The sequence below is a fragment of the Salvelinus fontinalis genome, chromosome 10 (assembly GCF_029448725.1).
Source record: "Salvelinus fontinalis isolate EN_2023a chromosome 10, ASM2944872v1, whole genome shotgun sequence".
NCBI classification, from domain to species: Eukaryota; Metazoa; Chordata; class Actinopteri; order Salmoniformes; family Salmonidae; genus Salvelinus; species Salvelinus fontinalis.
In genome coordinates this window covers 48,397,572-48,418,713 of record NC_074674.1, presented here as the reverse complement: position 1 = coordinate 48,418,713, position 21,142 = coordinate 48,397,572, and the positions used below count along the sequence as shown (strand labels likewise).

At 42.4% G+C, this 21,142-nt stretch overlaps 1 protein-coding gene and 12 non-coding genes across 13 annotated transcripts; all 13 read right to left on the bottom strand.

Moving 5' to 3' along the window:
• Positions 1-358: 358 nt before the first annotated feature.
• Positions 359-440, bottom strand: trnas-gcu (transfer RNA serine (anticodon GCU)). The gene has a single exon. It is a non-coding gene; the product is annotated as a tRNA-Ser (tRNA).
• Positions 441-1,476: 1,036 nt separating this feature from the next.
• On the bottom strand, positions 1,477-1,558 carry trnas-gcu (transfer RNA serine (anticodon GCU)). Its single transcript has one exon. It is a non-coding gene; the product is annotated as a tRNA-Ser (tRNA).
• A 478-nt stretch (positions 1,559-2,036) lies between these two features.
• Positions 2,037-2,118, bottom strand: trnas-gcu (transfer RNA serine (anticodon GCU)). The gene has a single exon. It is a non-coding gene; the product is annotated as a tRNA-Ser (tRNA).
• A 477-nt stretch (positions 2,119-2,595) lies between these two features.
• Positions 2,596-2,677, bottom strand: trnas-gcu (transfer RNA serine (anticodon GCU)). Its single transcript has one exon. It is a non-coding gene; the product is annotated as a tRNA-Ser (tRNA).
• A 468-nt stretch (positions 2,678-3,145) lies between these two features.
• On the bottom strand, positions 3,146-3,227 carry trnas-gcu (transfer RNA serine (anticodon GCU)). Its single transcript has one exon. It is a non-coding gene; the product is annotated as a tRNA-Ser (tRNA).
• Positions 3,228-4,265: 1,038 nt separating this feature from the next.
• On the bottom strand, positions 4,266-4,347 carry trnas-gcu (transfer RNA serine (anticodon GCU)). Its single transcript has one exon. It is a non-coding gene; the product is annotated as a tRNA-Ser (tRNA).
• Positions 4,348-4,815: 468 nt separating this feature from the next.
• trnas-gcu (transfer RNA serine (anticodon GCU)) lies at positions 4,816-4,897 on the bottom strand. The gene has a single exon. It is a non-coding gene; the product is annotated as a tRNA-Ser (tRNA).
• A 3,830-nt stretch (positions 4,898-8,727) lies between these two features.
• LOC129863321 (uncharacterized) lies at positions 8,728-18,124 on the bottom strand. The gene is made up of 3 exons (XM_055935211.1): positions 18,117-18,124; positions 17,782-17,902; positions 8,728-9,834 (listed from the first exon to the last, which is right to left on the bottom strand). The coding sequence occupies exons 1-3, from the start codon at positions 18,122-18,124 to the stop codon at positions 9,109-9,111; spliced, it is 855 nt and encodes a 284-aa protein (XP_055791186.1). The 3' UTR covers positions 8,728-9,108.
• A 594-nt stretch (positions 18,125-18,718) lies between these two features.
• Positions 18,719-18,800, bottom strand: trnas-gcu (transfer RNA serine (anticodon GCU)). The gene has a single exon. It is a non-coding gene; the product is annotated as a tRNA-Ser (tRNA).
• A 478-nt stretch (positions 18,801-19,278) lies between these two features.
• Positions 19,279-19,360, bottom strand: trnas-gcu (transfer RNA serine (anticodon GCU)). The gene has a single exon. It is a non-coding gene; the product is annotated as a tRNA-Ser (tRNA).
• Positions 19,361-19,837: 477 nt separating this feature from the next.
• On the bottom strand, positions 19,838-19,919 carry trnas-gcu (transfer RNA serine (anticodon GCU)). The gene has a single exon. It is a non-coding gene; the product is annotated as a tRNA-Ser (tRNA).
• Positions 19,920-20,399: 480 nt separating this feature from the next.
• On the bottom strand, positions 20,400-20,481 carry trnas-gcu (transfer RNA serine (anticodon GCU)). Its single transcript has one exon. It is a non-coding gene; the product is annotated as a tRNA-Ser (tRNA).
• Positions 20,482-20,959: 478 nt separating this feature from the next.
• trnas-gcu (transfer RNA serine (anticodon GCU)) lies at positions 20,960-21,041 on the bottom strand. The gene has a single exon. It is a non-coding gene; the product is annotated as a tRNA-Ser (tRNA).
• Between the last annotated feature and the right edge of the window lie 101 nt (positions 21,042-21,142).

The window sequence follows — 21,142 nt, the reverse complement described above, 5'->3', positions numbered from 1 at the left end:
CATTTAACAAATGTGTTGTCAGGCCGAGTGGTCTACAGTGCTTGATTAAGTGTGGGGAGGTTTCGGTTCATATCCCACCGTTGAGGTTGCCCTTGGTAAAGCTATTCTTCAATTCCTGAATCTTATCAGTCGCTCTAGGATTGTGCAGGGATTCTATATTCATGTGGGGCCATGCAAGAGAAGAAAAAACATCTGTTTTGCGAAGATGTTTGTGTTCCAATCCACACATGTAGTTCATCGGCTTCACCACTAAGATACCAAGTCCTGTGCTTTCACGGTGGCAGTGGGCCATCTTATCATTGTTTGCCAGAGTCAAAATCTTCCAATGCCATACAAAACCAAATTTATTTTGTGCACACGATGAGGATAGGATTCGAACCCATGCGTGCATAGCACAATGGATTAGCAGTCCATCGCCTTAACCACTCAGCCACCTCATCTTTTTTACTGCTTGTGGCTGTTGCCCCCACAAACTGTAGTTGCTGTATTTAAACCCTTGATTGAAATCAATGAAAGTTAAGCATAGCAATTGCAGGGCCATGTGTCGATCCCATCGAGACATTTAACAAATGTGTTGTCAGGCCGCGTGGTCTACAGTGCTTGATTAAGTGTGGGGAGGTTTCGGTTCAAATCCCACCGTTGAGGTTGCCCTTGGTAAAGATGTTCTTCAATTCCTGAATCTTATCAGTTTGCTCTAGGATTGTGCAGGGATTCTATATTCATGTGGGGCCATGCAAGAGAAGACAAAACATCTGTTTTGCGAAGATGTTTGTGTTCCAATCCTCACATGTAGTTCATCGGCTTCACCACTCAGATACCAAGTCCTGTGCTTTCGCGGTGGCAGTGGGCCATCTTATCAGTGTTTGCCAGAGTCAAAATCTTCCAATGCCATACAAAACCAAAGTTTTTTTTGAGCACGATGAGGATGGGATTCGAACCCATGGGTGCATAGCACAATGGATTAGCAGTCCATCGCCTAAACAACTCGGCCACCTCATCCTTTTTCTGTCTTGTGGCAGTTGCCCCCACAAACTGTAGTTGCTGTATTTAAACCCTTGATTGAAATCAATGAAAGTTAAGTATAGCAATTGCAGGGCCATGTGTCGATCCCATCGAGACATTTAACAAATGTGTTGTCAGGCCGAGTGGTCTACAGTGCTTGATTAAGTGTGGGGAGGTTTCGGTTCATATCCCACCGTTGAGGTTGCCCTTGGTAAAGCAATTCTTCAATTCCTGAATCTTATCAGTCGCTCTAGGATTGTGCAGGGATTCTATATTCATGTGGGGCCATGCAAGAGAAGAAAAAACATCTGTTTTGCGAAGATGTTTGTGTTCCAATCCACACATGTAGTTCATCGGGTTCACCACTAAGATACCAAGTCCTGTGCTTTCACGGTGGCAGTGGGCCATCTTATCATTGTTTGCCAGAGTCAAAATCTTCCAATGCCATACAAAACCAAATTTATTTTGTGCACACGATGAGGATGGGATTCGAACCCATGCGTGCATAGCACAATGGATTAGCAGTCCATCGCCTTAACCACTCAGCCACCTCATCTTTTTTACTGCTTGTGGCAGTTGCCCCCACAAACTGTAGTTGCTGTATTTAAACCCTTGATTGAAATCAATGAAAGTTAAGCATAGCAATTGCAGGGCCATGTGTCGATCCCATCGAGACATTTAACAAATGTGTTGTCAGGCCGAGTGGTCTACAGTGCTTGATTAAGTGTGGGGAGGTTTCGGTTCAAATCCCACCGTTGAGGTTGCCCTTGGTAAAGCTATTCTTCAATTCCTGAATCTTATCAGTTTGCTCTAGGATTGTGCAGGGATTCTATATTCATGTGGGGCCATGCAAGAGAAGACAAAACATCTGTTTTGCGAAGATGTTTGTGTTCCAATCCACACATGTAGTTCATCGGCTTCACCACTCAGATACCAAGTCCTGTGCTTTCGCGGTGGCAGTGGGCCATCTTATCAGTGTTTGCGAGAGTCAAAATCTTCCAATGCCATACAAAACCAATGTTTTTCTGTGCGCACGATGAGGATGGGATTCGAACCCATGCGTGCATAGCACAATGGATTAGCAGTCCATCGCCTTAACCACTCGGCCACCTCATTCTTTATCTGTCATGTGGCAGTTGCCCCCACAAACTGTAATTGCTGTATCTAAACCCTTAATTGAAATCAATGAAAGTTAAGCATAGCAAATGCCGGGCCATGAGTCGATCCCATCGAGACATTTAAAAAATGTGTTGTCAGGCCGAGTGGTCTACAGTGCTTGATTAAGTGTGGGGAGGTTTCGGTTCATATCCCACCGTTGAGGTTGCCCTTGGTAAAGCTATTCTTCAATTCCTGAATCTTATCAGTCGCTCTAGTATTGTGCAGGGATTCTATATTCATGTGGGGCCATGCAAGAGAAGACAAAACATCTGTTGTGCGAAGATGTTTGTGTTCCAATCCACACATGTAGTTCATCGGCTTCACCACTCAGATACCAAGTCCTGTGCTTTCGCGGTCGCAGTGGGCCATCTTATCAGTGTTTGCCAGAGTCAAAATCTTCCAATGCCATACAAAACCAAAGTTTTTTTGTAGGTACGATGAGGATGGGATTCGAACCCATGCGTGCATAGCACAATGGATTAGCAGTCCATCGCTTTAACCACTCGACCACCTCATCCTTATTCCTGCTTGTGGCAGTTGCCCCCACAAATTGTAGTTGCTGTATTTAAACCCTTGATTGAAATCAATGAAAGTTAAGCATAGCAATTGCAGGGCCATGTGTCGATCCCATCGAGACATTTAAAAAATGTGTTGTCAGGCCGAGTGGTCTACAGTGCTTGATTAAGTGTGGGGAGGTTTCGGTTCAAATCCCACCGTTGAGGTTGCCCTTGGTAAAGCTATTCTTCAATTCCTGAATCGCTCTAGGATTGTGCAGGGATTCTATATTCATGTGGGGCCATGCAAGAGAAGAAAAAACATCTGTTTTGCGAAGATGTTTGTCTTCCAATCCATACATGTAGTTCATCGGCTTCACCACTCAGATACCAAGTCCTGTGCTTTCACGGTGGCAGTGGGCCATCTTATCATTGTTTGCCACAGTCAAAATCTTCCAATGCCATACAAAACCAAATTTATTTTGTGCACACGATGAGGATGGGATTCGAACCCATGCGTGCATAGCACAATGGATTAGCAGTCCATCGCCTTAACCACTCAGCCACCTCATCTTTTTTACTGCTTGTGGCAGTTGCCCCCACAAACTGTAGTTGCTGTATTTAAACCCTTGATTGAAATCAATGAAAGTTAAGCATAGCAATTGCAGGGCCATGTGTCGATCCCATCGAGACATTTAACAAATGTGTTGTCAGGCCGAGTGGTCTACAGTGCTTGATTAAGTGTGGGGAGGTTTCGGTTCAAATCCCACCGTTGAGGTTGCCCTTGGTAAAGCTATTCTTCAATTCCTGAATCTTATCAGTTTGCTCTAGGATTGTGCAGGGATTCTATATTCATGTGGGGCCATGCAAGAGAAGACAAAACATCTGTTTTGCGAAGATGTTTGTGTTCCAATCCACACATGTAGTTCATCGGCTTCACCACTCAGATACCAAGTCCTGTGCTTTCGCGGTGGCAGTGGGCCATCTTATCAGTGTTTGCGAGAGTCAAAATCTTCCAATGCCATACAAAACCAATGTTTTTCTGTGCGCACGATGAGGATGGGATTCGAACCCATGAGAGCATAGCACAATAGGTTTGGCAGTCCATCGCCTTAACCACTCGGCCACCGAATCCTTTTTCTGTCTTGTGGCAGTTGCCCCCACAAACTGTAATTGCTGTATCTAAACCCTTGATTGAAATCAATGAAAGTTAAGCATAGCAAATGCCGGGCCATGAGTCGATCCCATCGAGACATTTAAAAAATGTGTTGTCAGGCCGAGTGGTCTACAGTGCTTGATTAAGTGTGGGGAGGTTTCGGTTCATATCCCACCGTTGAGGTTGCCCTTGGTAAAGCTATTCTTCAATTCCTGAATCTTATCAGTCGCTCTAGTATTGTGCAGGGATTCTATATTCATGTGGGGCCATGCAAGAGAAGACAAAACATCTGTTGTGCGAAGATGTTTGTGTTCCAATCCACACATGTAGTTCATCGGCTTCACCACTCAGATACCAAGTCCTGTGCTTTCGCGGTCGCAGTGGGCCATCTTATCAGTGTTTGCCAGAGTCAAAATCTTCCAATGCCATACAAAACCAAAGTTTTTTTGTAGGTACGATGAGGATGGGATTCGAACCCATGCGTGCATAGCACAATGGATTAGCAGTCCATCGCCTTAACCACTCGGCCACCTCATCCTGATTCCTGCTTGTGGCAGTTGCCCCCACAAATTGTAGTTGCTGTATTTAAACCCTTGATTGAAATCAATGAAAGTTAAGCATAGCAATTGCAGGGCCATGTGTCGATCCCATCGAGACATTTAAAAAATGTGTTGTCAGGCCGAGTGGTCTACAGTGCTTGATTAAGTGTGGGGAGGTTTCGGTTCAAATCCCACCGTTGAGGTTGCCATTGGTAAAGCTATTCTTCAATTCCTGAATCGCTCTAGGATTGTGCAGGGATTCTATATTCATGTGGGGCCATGCAAGAGAAGAAAAAACATCTGTTTTGCGAAGATGTTTGTCTTCCAATCCATACATGTAGTTCATCGGCTTCACCACTCAGATACCAAGTCCTGTGCTTTCGCGGTGGCAGTGGGCCATCTTATCAATGTTTGCCAGAGTCAAAATCTTCCAATGCCATACAAAACCAATCTTTTTTTGTGCACACGATGAGGATGGGATTCGAACCCATGCGTGCATAGCACAATGGATTAGCAGTCCATCGCCTTAACCACTCGGCCACCTCATCCCTTTTCTGTCTTGTGGCAGTTTCCCCCAAAAACTGTAGTTGCTGTAATTTAAACCCTTGATTGAAATCAAAGAGAGTTAAGCATAGCAATTGCAGGGCCATGTGTCGATGCCATCGAGACATTTAACAATTGTGTTGTCAGGCCGAGTGGTGTACAGTGCTTGATTAAGTGTGGGGAGGTTTCGGTTCAAATCCCACCGTTGAGGTTGCCCTTGGTAAAGCTAATCTTCAATTCCTGAATTTTATCAGTTTGCTCTAGGATTTGTCATGGAAAATCACTTCAAATATAACTCTTACAAGAACTTTTGTGAACTCAAAAAAATGTTTTTATTACAATTGTATTGCAATCTGGAATGTCCGCGGAACACACCCTTTCTCAGAACTCCAGCTACTCTATTTATACACACATAGTATTATATCCATCCCTTATGCAAATGACCTTTCATTTCTTAAGTCTTTCACCATCATTATCTTTTAGTTCAAGCTTCCTACTGGTTCATGCCCTATAACACCCATATCTGTTTTCAGTTAGATTATAATGGTGGCTGGACCCTCTATCTTTTTAGTTTGTCAGCATAATGTCTCACTTCCCTTTATTAATGTGTCAATGTACTCCCTGTTCAGCTTGCCTTTATTGGAATCAGCAGATTCTGTCCTATATGTTTTTAAAAGCAGCTGACCATGGGTCCCTCTATCTTTAGTGTGTCAGCATAATGTGTCAATGTACTCTTTGTTTTGTTTGCCTTTATTGGAATCAGCAGACTCTACCCTATAGGTCTTCATTTTAGAAGCAGCTGACTATGAATCTCTTTATCATTAGTGTCAGGTCAGCAGACCATGTGTCAGGTCAGCAGACCATGTGTCTCCCTTTCATTACTGTGATCTATTTTTAATGTTCAGCCATTTTATACATCTATGTGCTGTCCTATATATCTCATTTACTTCTACAAATCCCTCCTCTGGGGCTAAAAAGCCACATAAATGATACAAACAAGACCTTGGGATAGTAAATAAGAATACCTATGATAAACAAGAAAATACAAAAAATAAAAACATGGTGAAGCATATAAACCAACTAGACCAAACATCTCCAATGTGGAATAGGAGTAAAAGATCCAATCAGAAACATTAAAGAAAACCTAACTAGACCAAACATCTCCAATTTTCATAAGAGTAAAAGATCTAATTAGAAACATTAAAGAAAACCTAACTAGACCAAACATCTCCAATTTTCATAAGAGTAAAAGATCTAATTAGGCATAAAAATTAGAAAGATAAAATATTACATATTTGATGAAGCAGGAGCGTGTAGGTACTTAGCCTTGCCTGAGGTTATCTCAGTTATGTGAAAATGAAAAATAAAAATAACACAATGAGTATAATAATAAATGAATAAGGAAAAAAAAAAAAATAATCAAAGACCTACATGCAGTTACAAAAGAAAATTGACACAACATCATTCTAAATTTAAGCATTTCAACATGATCCTCCCTCGCAGACACCTCTCTAATAAAGTGATATCAGTGATACCAACCTTTGTTTAGAAGATTAAGGACATGGTCCATAGACACTTGTAACCGGAATACCCTCTGTTACCTAACATGTTTTTGAAATTAACCTAGTTTTTAGAAGGCATAACTAACTTTAATTAAAGGAAACCATATATATATTCATTGATATACATATCTAAAAATTCAACCAAACATACAAACACACCAGGCCTTAAACAAAAATAGATATACTAAAATCCTTACATAGGAGCACAGTCCTCATCCTGACAGATTCTACAATCACCTCTTTGACATTTTGCGCAAAACACGGGGTCTCCGTGATGGTCATGGCCTTCCACATTAAATTTTGTGCACCACTTGCACTTACGGCGCAAATGACACTCTTTGTGGACATGTACCAGTAGACAGTCGTCTGAATTTGGGAATACAGCATATACAGGCAGACCATCCTTACTGAAATCATGGCAAGCATAACCACCTCCCGGCATCACTCCATAGAGACAGTTTGGATTGCCAAAGGGGCAGTCCAGAGGTCCACCAACCGCATTGCAAAGCTTTCCATATTTATTGGTATAATGGCCTGGGCTCCCAGGTACAGGATTATTTATCACTGGAGGGTCAGCACTCCTTACAGACATCTGTTTAACTGTTGTCTGGACCACAAGCGATTTTACCAAGGGTAAAACACAACAAAATACAATACCCAGAGCCAATAACCCTCCTCCCAGCACAATAGCCATCCTAGCAAACATAGCTCCCCACTTTCCTAATGCTAGATCCAACCAATCCCAAACATGAGAGTCAAACCCAGCATTTGCCTTAACCTCTGCTCGTAAACCTTTAAGTTTAGCCATAGCGATTGCGAAGGATCCATTAGGCGCAGTGTTATTGGGAATAAAAGTGCACCAATCATCTCCAAACATAACACAAACTCCACCCTTCTCCGCTAAGAGCCAATTGAGAGCCTGTCTATTTTGCCAAGTCATTTTACTGGTAGCCTGTACCTGTTCCCCCAATGCTGTTAGAGCCGAGTCAGTATAATTAATGAATCTCTGTTGGTTATAGTAAATATAATTAATCCACTCTAAATTCTTATTAGGTGTTATCCACAAAAAGATTGATTCAAATCCTGATTTAATCTCATCTCTTGCTTTGTACTCGTTAGGAACACCTCTAGGTTGGCCAATTGCATCCAAATAGACCTTGGGGTCAGACTCATATTCTCTTTTTACTCTATTTTTAGTATTTTCTTGCCTAGCATCACTAGGATCCCATTCAATGATAGTTATCTGTTGAATCAACCTAACTCTTGCACAGAGACCTGTCCATCCCTTTGGCAATGTTGCCCTTAATCTCTTTCCCCCACATATCCAGAAGAAATCTGCAACTACCTTGGTCTGTTCTTCATATGGTGCAATTAAGGGTAGTGCTAGAGTTTGATTTTGACAACTATCATGAATGACCACTTTTCCCACCCAACTACCAGCTGCTTGATAAGTAGCCCTTCTTGGAGTGTCTGCATTCCATGTGGTATCCGTAGTTAAGTGCCATGTGATCTCGCATTGACCTTTAAACTTCCCCATCCCATTCTGTCCTTTTGTGCTGTTAAAACATTCATATGTTTGTTGATAATCTATCCGATATTTATGTGGGACCTCTAGCTTCTGTACTTCCATCCTTATATCCAATTCTTTACACCACTTTCCCCAACCAGTTTGATTGTAATACTGATGATAATATGGATTACCCAAATATGACAAACATTCAGCTGGGCAATAAGGCCTTTCTGGTCTACTCAAATGACAAAAGTTCTTATTAAAATCAGCACAGTCCTTGTAATCATAAGGACTTGGTACCACCACTAATTCTGTCAGCGGAGAGGGTGCACATAGTAAGCAATTTGTCAATTTTAATTTCATTGCTGTATATTGAGCCCATTCATACCATTCATTTCCTACTAATGTCTTCAATGATTTGTCCTTGTATAGTTCTGGGGTTAAAGCATCAGTTGGTGTCACATTGTCCTTTTCTCGAGGCAGATTGTTAGTGTTTTTCAGAAAGTTCCAAATGCCAGTAAAAAAACCTTTTGGTTCTGATGCCTCAAGTTTCTTTGTGGGTACATTGGACTGTTTGTTAATAGCAATGGATGGTACCTTGGTAGTAACTGCTGTAATCCTTGCAGCAGTTTCCACTGTTGTTGTCGTTTTAGTTATCACCGGTTCTTCCTGTTTAGGTATTGGCACAGGACCAATTCTAATGACTGTGGTGCTACTCCCTTTGGTCAATCTGGTTCTCGTTATTTCAACTATTAAGTCTTCACCTTCAACTGGTTCAATCTGATTCATGGTGAGCACCCACTCGTCTGCTTCTTTGGTTACTGTCAGGTCACATCCTTTTGGGTCCCAAATGACTTCTCCCTTTGTTTGGTGATGTGTCCATCCACAGAATGCAATCTCAGGTAGAGGCTTGATCCTTTTGATTGAGATTGTCTTCTGCTCTCCTATTTCAGTTATGAGTTGAGGTGGAACAGAGATTCTAACCTGGTCAGTCCTTTTTAATTGTTCGGCTGATTCCTCTCTTCTTTTCCTGCTTCCACCATACTTCTTGATCATGTGTGAGTCTGTTATTTCTGTACTAGTATTCATTATTACTTTTGCTATGTCAATGTCTTTTTTCTGCCATTCTAACTTCAATTGTTTGTTAGGGGGACCCTTCAAGAGTTGAAAAGTCAATTGTGGGGAAATCCCCTTCCCTTTCTCGTGAGGCTTCTCTTCCTCTTTCTTCCCCTGAGGCTCCCTCCTCAGGCCGGACTGGGCTTTCATCTGGAAGGGTATCAATTTCAGGGAAGAGATGTTCCCATTCTGCAGGTGGTACTTCGGGATCCCACTGTGGAGGGCTTCTGTCAAAGAGGTCTGCCACAGCAGGTATGTCATCAGGAGCAACAGGCATGTTACTTCCCCCCATTTCTGGGCTTTCTGACCATACCTGAGGAAGCTTTGGTTGTTTTTCCCTTTCCTGTTCAGACTTTTTCCCCCTGGTACTTCTTCTGAGAGCTTTAGTTGATGCACTCGTCCTATCTTGACTTGTATCTGGTCTGCCATTTTCTTGACTCCTCCCTGGCGTTTCGATCGTTTCCTCTGCTCCTGCTCCCTCCGGGCTCCCGCCTGGTGTATCAGCATCCTCTGTGTTCTCATCTCTATGTGGTTGTATCCTTTTCTCTGTTGGGACTCGTGTGCAGTGGTTTAGATGGTACCACGTCTTGCTTCCTTTCACCTGGACTGCTGTTTTTGTGGCTGCGGCCACTTCGTAGGGTCCTTCTCTCCTCGGCTGATCCCACTTCCTTCGAAACACTCGAACGTAGACCAGATCCCCTGGTATCACTGGGAGATGTCCCTCAGGTCCAGGCTCCGGCACCGTCTTTTTCTCCTGTGAATATATAGCTTTGTGTATTTTGGTTAGGTACATCACATACGATTTTAATTCACTTTGCAATATATCCAAGGAGGGACCTTTATACAGTCCTCCTAACATTGGTATAGGCATGGGTCGACCCGTAAGCATTTCATGCGGCGATAGATGCGTGTTTCTGTTAGTTTCCATGCGGCAACTCATTAGTGCAAGTGGTAAAGCATCCACCCAATTAAGCCCTGTAGATCTACAAATCTTTGTTATCTTGTTTTTCAAAAAAACGTTAACTCTCTCAACCATCCCCTGCGATTGGGGATGATAGACACATCCCAGCCTTTGTTTCATCCTTAGCTGCTGTATTATTGTTTTTACAACTTTTTGTATAAACGCTGAACCATTGTCTGAGCTAATTTCGGACGGAATCCCGAATCTGGGAATTACTTCTGTTGATAAGAATTTTATCACTGTTCCTGACCCCTGATCCACCGATGGTACTGCTTCTACCCATCTGCTGAACCTGTCTATGATAACTAACATGTACCTTTTACCCCGTATAGGTTTTATCATGTCTACATAGTCCATCACAATATGTCTAAACGGGCCTTCTGGAACCGGTATGTGACCTATAGGCGTAGCTATACCTTTACGTATGTTGTTTTTTGCACATATTTCACATTTTGACAAAATCTCATCTACTGTTGCCTGTAGATAAGGTGACCAAAAACCTTGTTTTTTGATTTTTCTTATCACCTCCCCCCTTGCACAATGATCTAGATCATGTGCATCATTAATAAGTAGCGTCAGTAGAGTGGTGGTGGCTAATATGGCACCATCATGTGTTCTCCATATCCCATGTCTATCTACAGAGGCCCCCCTCTGTAGCCAGGTATTTTGTTCAGTAATTCCAGCACGAGCCTGAATTTGAATTAGCTCAGTAGGAGATGTAATAGGTGCAATAGCAACCATGTCCATTATTGGTGCAATGAGAATTGGGACAATGCATTTGGATGCTTTCTTGGCAGCTTCATCTGCTGCATTATTGCCCCTAATTACAAAATCATTGCCTTTTCTGTGCGCTTGACACTTGATTATTGCTAGTTTCCGAGGATACATTAATGCTGTCATTAATTTAACAATTTGTGCATGATGTTGGATGGGAGTTCCATCACTCTTTTGAAATCCTCTCTGTTTCCAGACTGTACCAAACAAATGGCATACGCCGTGTGCGTAAGCGGAATCAGTATAGATATTAACTGTTTTACCTCTTCCCAGCCCACATGCTGCAGTCAGAGCCTGCAATTCAGCTAGCTGGGCAGAGCAAGGCTGAGGACAATGCTCTAATATTTCCTCAGTGAAAGCTTTCCCCTTTTGCTTAACTACCGCAAACCCTGCATGATTACCTGTATAATCTTTAAAACAAGAACCATCTACAAAGTAACTTTCCAGGTCATATCCCTCTTGACCTATTAATGGAATTGATTCTAAGTCTGGACGTAGTTTGGTAAATGTTAAAGCCTCGGCTACACAATCATGTGCTTCTCCTTCAAAATCAAATGGAACCCTTTCTGCTGGATTCACAGTGTTACATCTTTTAATGAGAACGTCTGGATACGTGAGTAAGCTCATATAATCCATCGTCCTTGCATTAGTTAACACAAATTTACCCTGTTCTATCAACTCCACTATTTTATGATGGGTGCTGATAATTACCGGATACCCCATGGTTATAGTTGATGCTTTGTCATATGCATAATGCAATGCAGCTAATCCCTGATAACACGGTGGGTATCCCTGAGCTACCGGATCTAATTTAGAGCTATAATAGGCAATAGGTTGTTTCTTCCTACCACTACAAGTTTCTTGCATAAGAACAGCTGCTGCATAATTGTTGCACCTGTTTGAGACGTATAACAAGAATGGTTTAGTGTAATCTGGGGTGGCTAGAGCTGGTGCGGTTTGCATTTCTGTTTTAAGTGTTTCAAATGCAACCAACGCATCAGTGTTCCAATCAAGTTTTGCTCTTAGATTAAGCTGTCCTGCTTCTTTCATTATTTCTCTCAGAGGAGCTGTTTTAACTACATACTCTTCTATCCAATCAGAACTAAATCCTGTCATTCCCAAAAAGGTCATCATTTGGGCTACTGTTTGTGGTAACGGTGCTTTGCTAATACCCTCTAGCTGTCCAGGAGCTATTGCCTTAGTTCCATGAGCTATTGTTCTGCCTAAGTACTCAACCTGTGGTTGACAGTACTGTAGTTTTGTTTTAGAGACTTTGTGTCCCCTCTCAGCTAGTCGCCGCAGTACTTTTAGTGAGTCAGAGTGACATTGCTCCAAAGTTGAAGCACAGATCAACAGGTCATCCACATATTGGATCAATGTACCATCTAACATTAATTCCTCCAGGTCTGCTCTCAATATCTGATTGAAAAAATGCGGACTATCCTTAAAACCCTGTGGGGTCCGAGTATAAGACAGAGTTTTGCCCCTATATCTAAATGCAAACAAATGTCTGCACTCCTCCGCCAGGGGTATACTAAAAAACGCTCCACATAGGTCAATAACCGTGAAGTATTTGGCCTCCGGGGGAACATTGGTCAGCAGTGTGTGAGGGTTTGGGACTTCAGCAGGACAATCCTGCACTATATCGTTAACAGCTCTTAAGTCATGGACCAGTCTCCATTTTTTACCATCGGCTTTAAGAACAGGTAGCAAGGGTGTATTGCAACCACTGGGCATCTCTATCAATACTCCTGCCCTGAGCAGTCCTTCTATTGTCAATCTTATTCCTTCTTCAGCCTCAGGCTTCATAGGATACTGGGTTTTCCATGGAAGTTTGGCATTAGGCTTTATTTTGACAGAAACGGGACTAGCAGATTTAACTAGTCCTACGTCTGTATCGTGTTGCGACCATACCTCAGTTGGTATGGTTTTCTCCATTTCTGCTCTAAGTTCACTGATTAATCCTATTCCTTCACCTAACACTACCTGCTGGCCTGCACTAACCTCTACCTCCCTTGGATCACCTATCAACATAGTAGTGGTAACTATTTTGATGAATAATTTATCTTTTGAATGAAAGATTAGTGGATTGTCAGTTTTATCCCACTTCTCTTTCCCAACTTCCTTCATCATCGATCCTAGATCTTTAGATGTATAACCCTGATTTACCAGTAATGTAATGTGAGGAACAGAGTCAGAGACATTGAACCATTTCTGCACAAATTCAGACCCGTCTCCATCCATCACATCCATTGCGGCTCCCTGCTTTCCAATAACTATAATTTGAGACATTATTGGTGCTTTCCTTCCATATGCCCCCATAACCCAAAGTTGTTCAAGCAATGGGTCCTGATGTGGGTCAAATTGCATTGTGCAATGATACTCAGATTTAGCTCTAACTGCTTTAGGTATTTGGGCCTGGATGAATTTACCCCATTTCCTGACAGTTCTATCTACATCTGCTTCAATGCCTCCTAGCCAATATACATTAGCTGTTCCATCTGTACCCATCACCGGTAATTGTAATCCTGTTTTTTCAATTATTACTCCATCAGGAGAACATTTAATTTGTAGGCCCATCTTGCATAGTGCGTCTCTTCCTAATAGATTAACTGGTGTTTGATCTGACACTAAAATTGGAATTGTGACTGATTTACCATCAGTCGTTAGCCGAACTGGAGCGGTCATTGGAATTAACTGCGTATTTCCCGAGAATCCTATTGTTTTGGCATATTTACCAGACATGGGGAGATGAGAGGCATAATTTGGACTCACACATGTGTAAGTAGCTCCAGTATCTATCATCATGGGTGTACCTCTGTTTTCTATTTGAACTTGCAGTATGGGTTCTTGATCAGCCCTTGTTGTTATTATTGGAAACTGACCCTCCCCTTTGGGATTCCCTGGGCATCCCTAGTTTTGTTGATTAGGCCCTGACCATGTGTTCACAGGACCTGAAGGTTGGTTAGGGTTGCCCCGCCAGTCGTTATTTTGATTCCAACTATTCTGATTTTGTTGGAAGTTTGGGGCATTATTCGTCGGTGGCGATCTACTATTTCTATTTCCCTCAGTCCGATTCTGCCATGGGCGTGTAGGGCACTCTCGCCTGTTGTGTCCTGTTTTCCTACATCCCCAACAGGTGCCAGGTGGCCCTCGAGAGTCTACAGATCCCTTGCCTTTATCACATTGTACAGTTTTCTGTTGTTTTTTCCCCCCATTCCAAATCGGGGGCTGTGTGTACACATTTACTACTGGCGGTGCAGTTGACACTTGGGCCTGCCCAGGGCTGAACAGCTGTGGCTCTCCTGGGGAATCAGCAGCCATTGTTCCCATCTTTGGCCCAGGGGTAGTGACGACAGCCTGGACTTTCTTCTTCCCTTTGTTGGTTAGTTCATCCAACTGCAGCTGGATCAGTTTTCTCTGAATGTCTTTTCCTTGATCCATCTGTCTCTGTTCATCTTTTCTGTGTTTCTCTACTGCATGGACCACGTAGTCACAGAATTCCCTGTAGGGTTTTGATGTGAGTCCCACCACATCCTCCAGCCTGCTCTTTACTGGCTGGGGCATGGCTTCTATTATTGAATTTCGGAACATAGTTGTCATTAGTTCATTGCCCTCAGGGTCTTGCTCTGTTTCCATCCTCCACCTTTTCAACTGTCCATGTAGGTAGGTAGCTGGGTTTTCTGTGGCTCCGATATCTTCACCTCTTAGTGCTTTGGGATCCACTTTTGTTGGATATGTTTCTCTTAAAGCACGCCAGATGGCTGGTCTGTATCTGTCGAACAGTAATCCATCATTTATCACTCCCCCACCTGTACCATCGATGCCACCGTCCTGCATGATCTCTCCCATAGTATGCATACTCGTCACCCTGGCCAGTAGTGCCCTTATGTCCCCCACCGCCAGCAATTTCCCCACTGTATGTTCTTCAAAGGTTCTGATCCATTTACCTGCCCCCTCATGTAAATCTGGTAGACGAACAACCAAACCTTCCAAATCCTGTGTAGCCCATGGCGTATAATGTCCCTGATCGCCTTTTATCAGAATCGGACATTGTTTTCCATAAAAGCCAGATTCTTTTCTTGACCCTTCTCTACGAGCCCTGGGGTAGTCTTCAGACAAATCATCAGTTATGTCCTTATTTGTGCTGCGGGCCCGAGCTTTTTCTTGTTTTTTTAGTCTTCTCTTACTTTCTTCTAGTTTTGACTTTAATAGTTCCAATTCCTTATCTATTTTTTGTCCAAGTAATTGACCCTCTTCTTCTAGTCCGTCCCTATAGTGTCTGTCACTATATTCCTCTTCTTCTTCCGATAACTCCTTATCTACTCTTGCTGTTTCTAATGCTGCCAGAGCCTTTCTTAAACCCCCATAACAATTGAAGCCATCTCCCTCAATCCTAGACTCTTTTGTAGTCTTTTTCTGGTCCTTTTCTGTTGAATAAGATGATGCACATGCTGCTTCAGACTCCTCCCTTTCTTCTCCTTCTGTTACTTCTATGTCGCCTTGTATATCCAAATGACCCTTTATCATTGGAAATTGTCCATTGAAATAAGGTGGGGGGTTAGGCATCCATTCTTTTTTCTTTTTCATTGTTTTGTCATCTTTCTTCAGCATTTCTCTTGCCGTTTTCATGCTTTTCAACAAACCAGATCCTTCTTCTTTGAACATTTTCAGTATTTCATTCTCTCTTTCTCGTTTATTTCTTCTTTTTTGTTTCTTGTCATTTGGTTTGTGGTTCTTTATTAGTGTCTCCATTTCCTCACACACAGAGACATCCAATGTTCCCACCGCTGGCCATTTGGTACTTAGTTTTCTTGTGCGTTTCTCCCATTTTATTGAAGTTTTTATTATTTCTTTTTTACTCAAGGGATGCCTTGCCCCTAAGATCTCTACTGGTGTTCTATTCATTTTATTATTGTTCTAATCAATTTTATGATTTCTTTTTAATACCTTATCTTTACCTTTATTTATTTATATTGTTTATACTTTCTTACCTCTACTTCATGTTCCTTATTGGTTGATTCTATATTCAATTGATTAGTGAGTCAAGCCTCCCCTGTATATCCTGGCCACTCCATTTTGCACCCCTCTCTGCTCTTCAGGCTATTTGTATCTTCTGTAGACACAGAGTGATTTATGGCCTGTTTTTTCCTCTTCCTTTGTTTCACCGTACGTGAATTCTTTATGTCCTGGATTCCACTATTTATCTTAACCTACCTAGATTCGTTTTTAACTTTATAGTATACTTTCAATTTATCGGCGATTCTGTTTTCTCTTTTGTTACCCACTGTACTATCCGCATTTATAATATTCGGTTAACGCCTTTTTAAGTATTCTACTATGGTCGCTTATTACTTTGTCACATCTGTGTTTTTATCCTTGATTTACAACTTATTTTACTTCAACGTTTCTTAATTCAGCTCCCTCTATCTAAGTATTTAGAGGCACCCTTCCTCAACCTTCTACTCTGTCACAGGAAGGCTGCGCGCTCCCTCTTCTGGACGTTTGCCTACACACACACAACCTGTCTTTCCTTATGTTCTGTCTTTACATAGATACACTCATTTTTTCTTACAGTATTTTCATACATTCGTTTATTTTTCCATTCGTTCATTCAATCACTTTGTTTTCACCTAAAAACAACTTGCAGTCTGTCTTTATTGACTTAATCCCTTTCTTCAACATAAGCCTAGGCTAATTGGATTTCTACGATATGACGAGAGACTACTGTCTAATCAGATCAGCTTGTCTTCATATCCTACCCAAACCCCCAATACTGATCTTTTCTTCTTTTGTTAGAGTAGTATTGTGGCGTGACCTACTGAATTACAAAACCCTGTTAGCTAGACAGAGCGGTTTTTTATTCGCAGGATTTTCTTTTGCATTTGAACGCCGCACAATCGGGCAAACGTTCTAAATATTCATCCGTACAGTCCTCCTTTCAGAGCGTTAACCATTAAATATTTATTTAACTACTGATTTATGTTTTGACCTTATTAACTACTTTTGCAGTTGAACGCCGCACAATCGGGCAAACGTTTTTCCTACAACCTAATATTTAAAAGCTACTTTTGCAGTTGAACGCCGCACAATCGGGCTAACGTTCTTTCTGCCTTCGAAATATTCATCCGTTCAGTCCCCCATTCTGGGGCGGTAGTCATGAAGTATTTATTTACTAAATATCCACCCACAGACTATTCTGCTGTAAATATCCCACCCAATCAGACCTCCTTAAAAATGTTCCTTTTTTAAAGAGCGGTATCGTGAATTCCTAATTACTTATTTATTCAGTTCTCTGTTATCTTTAGAGCCGTTATTCATAAGTAACCTGTCCAAGCATTCCTTCTACTAATTTTATTGAAGAGGTATCACAGGATTTTCTACCTATTATTTATCTACTGATTTATGCTTTTAACCGTATAAACTGCCAGTTGTAGCCCTGCGCCTGAGCCCAGCCGCTCAACTAGAGAGTACAAACAGTCGCGCTGATCAGCCCACACAAGGCTGCTCAAAATGAATGGTCCGACGAGAGGGGCAGTCCGAATCACACACACTCGACACGAGTCGCCCGCTCAGGTTGACTGAGGTGTGTTTACGCACATCCCAAAACAGATCCTGATACGGTCGAACCCGGCCAAGCAGAATCAGACGGAACAACTCCCCCAATCAAACCAGACACATGAGCCCGTCTCGAGCAGTCCAACCAGAACAAATGCCCGCCCCCCCCAGCCAAACACCCAACACAAGCGAAGTTCACAGTTCCAGTTCACTCAATCTCTAGACATGCGCATTCATACAAAACCCAAATTCACACATGCATGCACATTTATTTGAATTCAAAAGCTCTTTCGTTTTTATCGTTTTTAGGAAATTTGAGAGAGAGACCTACATGACATTCCTCCCGCTGAGACAGGACCTCTGAAGCAATCTACACAAACATTTCAACTATTGTAAGAACTTGCTTACCTTATTATAGTTGGGCGGCCACCCTTGTTTGTCAGACTGTCCAAAGAACCCGTCATCAGCCAAGAACGTCCCCGTCCCTGTCACTCCTGGCAAGCTCGCCAAGTTCTGTCGTGGAAAATCACTTCAAATATAACTCTTACAAGAACTTTTGTGAACTCAAATAAATGTTTTTATTACAATTGTATTGCAATCTGGAATGTCCGCGGAACACACCCTTTCTCAGAACTCCAGCTACTCTATTTATACACACATTGTATTATATCCATCCCTTATGCAAATGACCTTTCATTTCTTAAGTCTTTCACCATCATTATCTTTTAGTTCAAGCTTCCTACTGGTTCATGCCCTATAACACCCATATCTGTTTTCAGTTAGATTATAATGGTGGCTGGACCCTCTATCTTTTTAGTTTGTCAGCATAATGTCTCACTTCCCTTCATTAATGTGTCAATGTACTCCCTGTTCAGCTTGCCTTTATTGGAATCAGCAGATTCTGTCCTATATGTTTTTAAAAGCAGCTGACCATGGGTCCCTCTATCTTTAGTGTGTCAGCATAATGTGTCAATGTACTCTTTGTTTTGTTTGCCTTTATTGGAATCAGCAGACTCTACCCTATAGGTCTTCATTTTAGAAGCAGCTGACTATGAATCTCTTTATCATTAGTGTCAGGTCAGCAGACCATGTGTCAGGTCAGCAGACCATGTGTCTCCCTTTCATTACTGTGATCTATTTTTAATGTTCAGCCATTTTATACATCTATGTGCTGTCCTATATAACTCATTTACTTCTACAGTTCCAATCCACACATGTAGTTCATCGGCTTCACCACTCAGATACAAAGTCCTGTGCTTTCGCGGTGGCAGTGGGCCATCTTATCAGTGTTTGCGAGAGTCAAAATCTTCCAATGCCATACAAAACCAATGATTTTTTGTGCGCACGATGAGGATTGGATTCGAACCCATGCGTGCATAGCACAATGGATTAGCAGTCCATCGCCTTAACCACTCGGCCACCTCATCCTTTTTCTGTCGTGTGGCAGTTGCCCCCACAAACTGTAGTTTCTGTATTTAAAACCTTGATTGAAATCAATGAAAGTTGAGCATAGCAATTGCAGGGCCATGTGTCGATCCCATCGAGATATTTAACAAACGTCTTGTCAGGCAGAGTTGTCTACAGTGCTTGATTAAGTGTGGGGAGGTTTCGGTTCAAATCCCACCGTTGAGGTTGCCCTTGGTAAAGCTATTCTTCAATTCCTGAATCTTATCAGTTTGCTCTAGGATTGTGCAGGGATTCTATATTCATGTGGGGCCATGCAAGAGAAGACAAAACATCTGTTTTGCGAAGATGTTTGTGCTCCAATCCACACATGTAGTTCATCGGCTTCACCACTCAGATACCAAGTCCTGTGCTTTCGCGGTCGCAGTGGGCCATCTTATCAGTGTTTGCCAGAGTCAAAATCTTCCAATGCCATACAAAACCAATATTTTTTTGTGCGCACGATGAGGATGGGATTTGAACCCATGCATGCATAGCACAATGGATTAGCAGTCCATCGCCTTAACCACTCGGCCACCTTATCCTTATTCCTGCTTGTGGCAGGTGACCCCACAAACTGTAGTTGCTGTATTTAAACCCTTGATTGAAATCAATGAAAGTTAAGCATAGCAATTGCAGGGCCATGTGTCGATCCCATCGAGACATTTAAAAAATGTGTTGTCAGGCAGAGTTGTCTACAGTGCTTGATTAAGTGTGGGGAGGTTTCGGTTCAAATCCCACCGTTGAGGTTGCCCTTGGTAAAGCTATTCTTCAATTCCTGAATCTTATCAGTCGCTCTAGGATTGTGCAGGGATTCTATATTCATGTGGGGCCATGCAAGAGAAGACAAAACATCTGTTTTGCGAAGATGTTTGTGTTCCAATCCACACATGTAGTTCATCGGCTTCACCACTCAGATACCAAGTCCTGTGCTTTTGCGGTCGCAGTGGGCCATCTTATCAGTGTTTGCCAGAGTCAAAATCTTACAATGCCATACAAAACCAAAGCTTTTTTGTAGGTACGATGAGGATGGGATTCGAACCCATGCGTGCATAGCACAATGGATTAGCAGTCCATCGCCTTAACCACTCGGCCACCTCATCCTTATTCTGTCTTGTTGCAGTTGCCCCACAAACTGTAGTTGCTGTATTTAAACCCTTGATTGAAATCAATGAAAGTTAAGTATAGCAATTGCAGGGCCATGTGTCGATCCCATCGAGACATTTAAAAAATGTGTTGTCAGGCCTAGTGGTCTACAGTGCTTGATTAAGTGTGGGGAGGTTTCGGTTCATATCCCACCGTTGAGGTTGCCCTTGGTAAAGCTATTCTTCAATTTCTGAATCTTATCAGTCGCTCTAGGATTGTGCAGGGATTCTATATTCATGTGGGGCCATGCAAGAGAAGAAAAAACATCTGTTTTGCGAAGATTTGTGTTCAAGTTCCAATCCACACATGTAGTTCATCGGCTTCACCACTCAGATACCAAGTCCTGTGCTTTCACGGTGGCAGTGGGCCATCTTATCAGTGTTTGCCAGAGTCAAAATCTTCCAATGCCATACAAAATCAATGTTTTTTTGTGCGCACGATGAGGATGGGATTCGAACCCATGCATGCATAGCACAATGGATTAGCAGTCCATCGCCTTAACCACTCGGCCACCTCATCCTTTTTCCTGCTTGTGGCAGTTGCCCCCACAAACTGTAGTTGCTGTAATTTAACCCTTGATTGAAATCAATGAAAGTTAAGCATAGCAATTAAAGGGCCATGTGTCGATCCCATCGAGACATTTAACAATTGTGTTGTCAGGCCGAGTGGTGTACAGTGCTTGATTAAGTGTGGGGAGGTTTCGGTTCAAATCCCACCGTTGAGGTTGCCCTTGGTAAAGCTATTCTTCAATTCCTGAATCTTATCAGTTTGCTCTAGGATTGTGCAGGGATTCTATATTCATGTGGGGCCATGCAAGAGAAGAAAAAACATCTGTTTTGCGAAGATGTTTGTGTTCCAATCCACACATGTAGTTCATCGGCTTCACCACTCAGATACCAAGTCCTGTGCTTTCGCGGTGGCAGTGGGCCATCTTATCAGTGTTTGCCAGAGTCAAAATCTTCCAATGCCATACAAAACCAAAGTTTTTTTGTAGGCACGATGAGGATGGGATTCGAACCCATGCGTGCATAGCACAATGGATTAGCAGTCCATCGCCTTAACCACTCGGCCACCTCATCCTTTTTCTGTCTTGTGGCAGTTGCCCCCACAAACTGTAGTTGCTGTATTTAAACCCTTGATTGAAATCAATGAAAGTTAAGCATAGCAATTGCAGGGCCAT

Coding starts and splice junctions, on each gene's coding strand:
- LOC129863321 (XM_055935211.1), bottom strand. Junction 9,835..17,781: donor GGCCGCCCAACTATAATAAG/GTAAGCAAGTTC, acceptor ATATATTCACAG/GAGAAAAAGACGGTGCCGGA.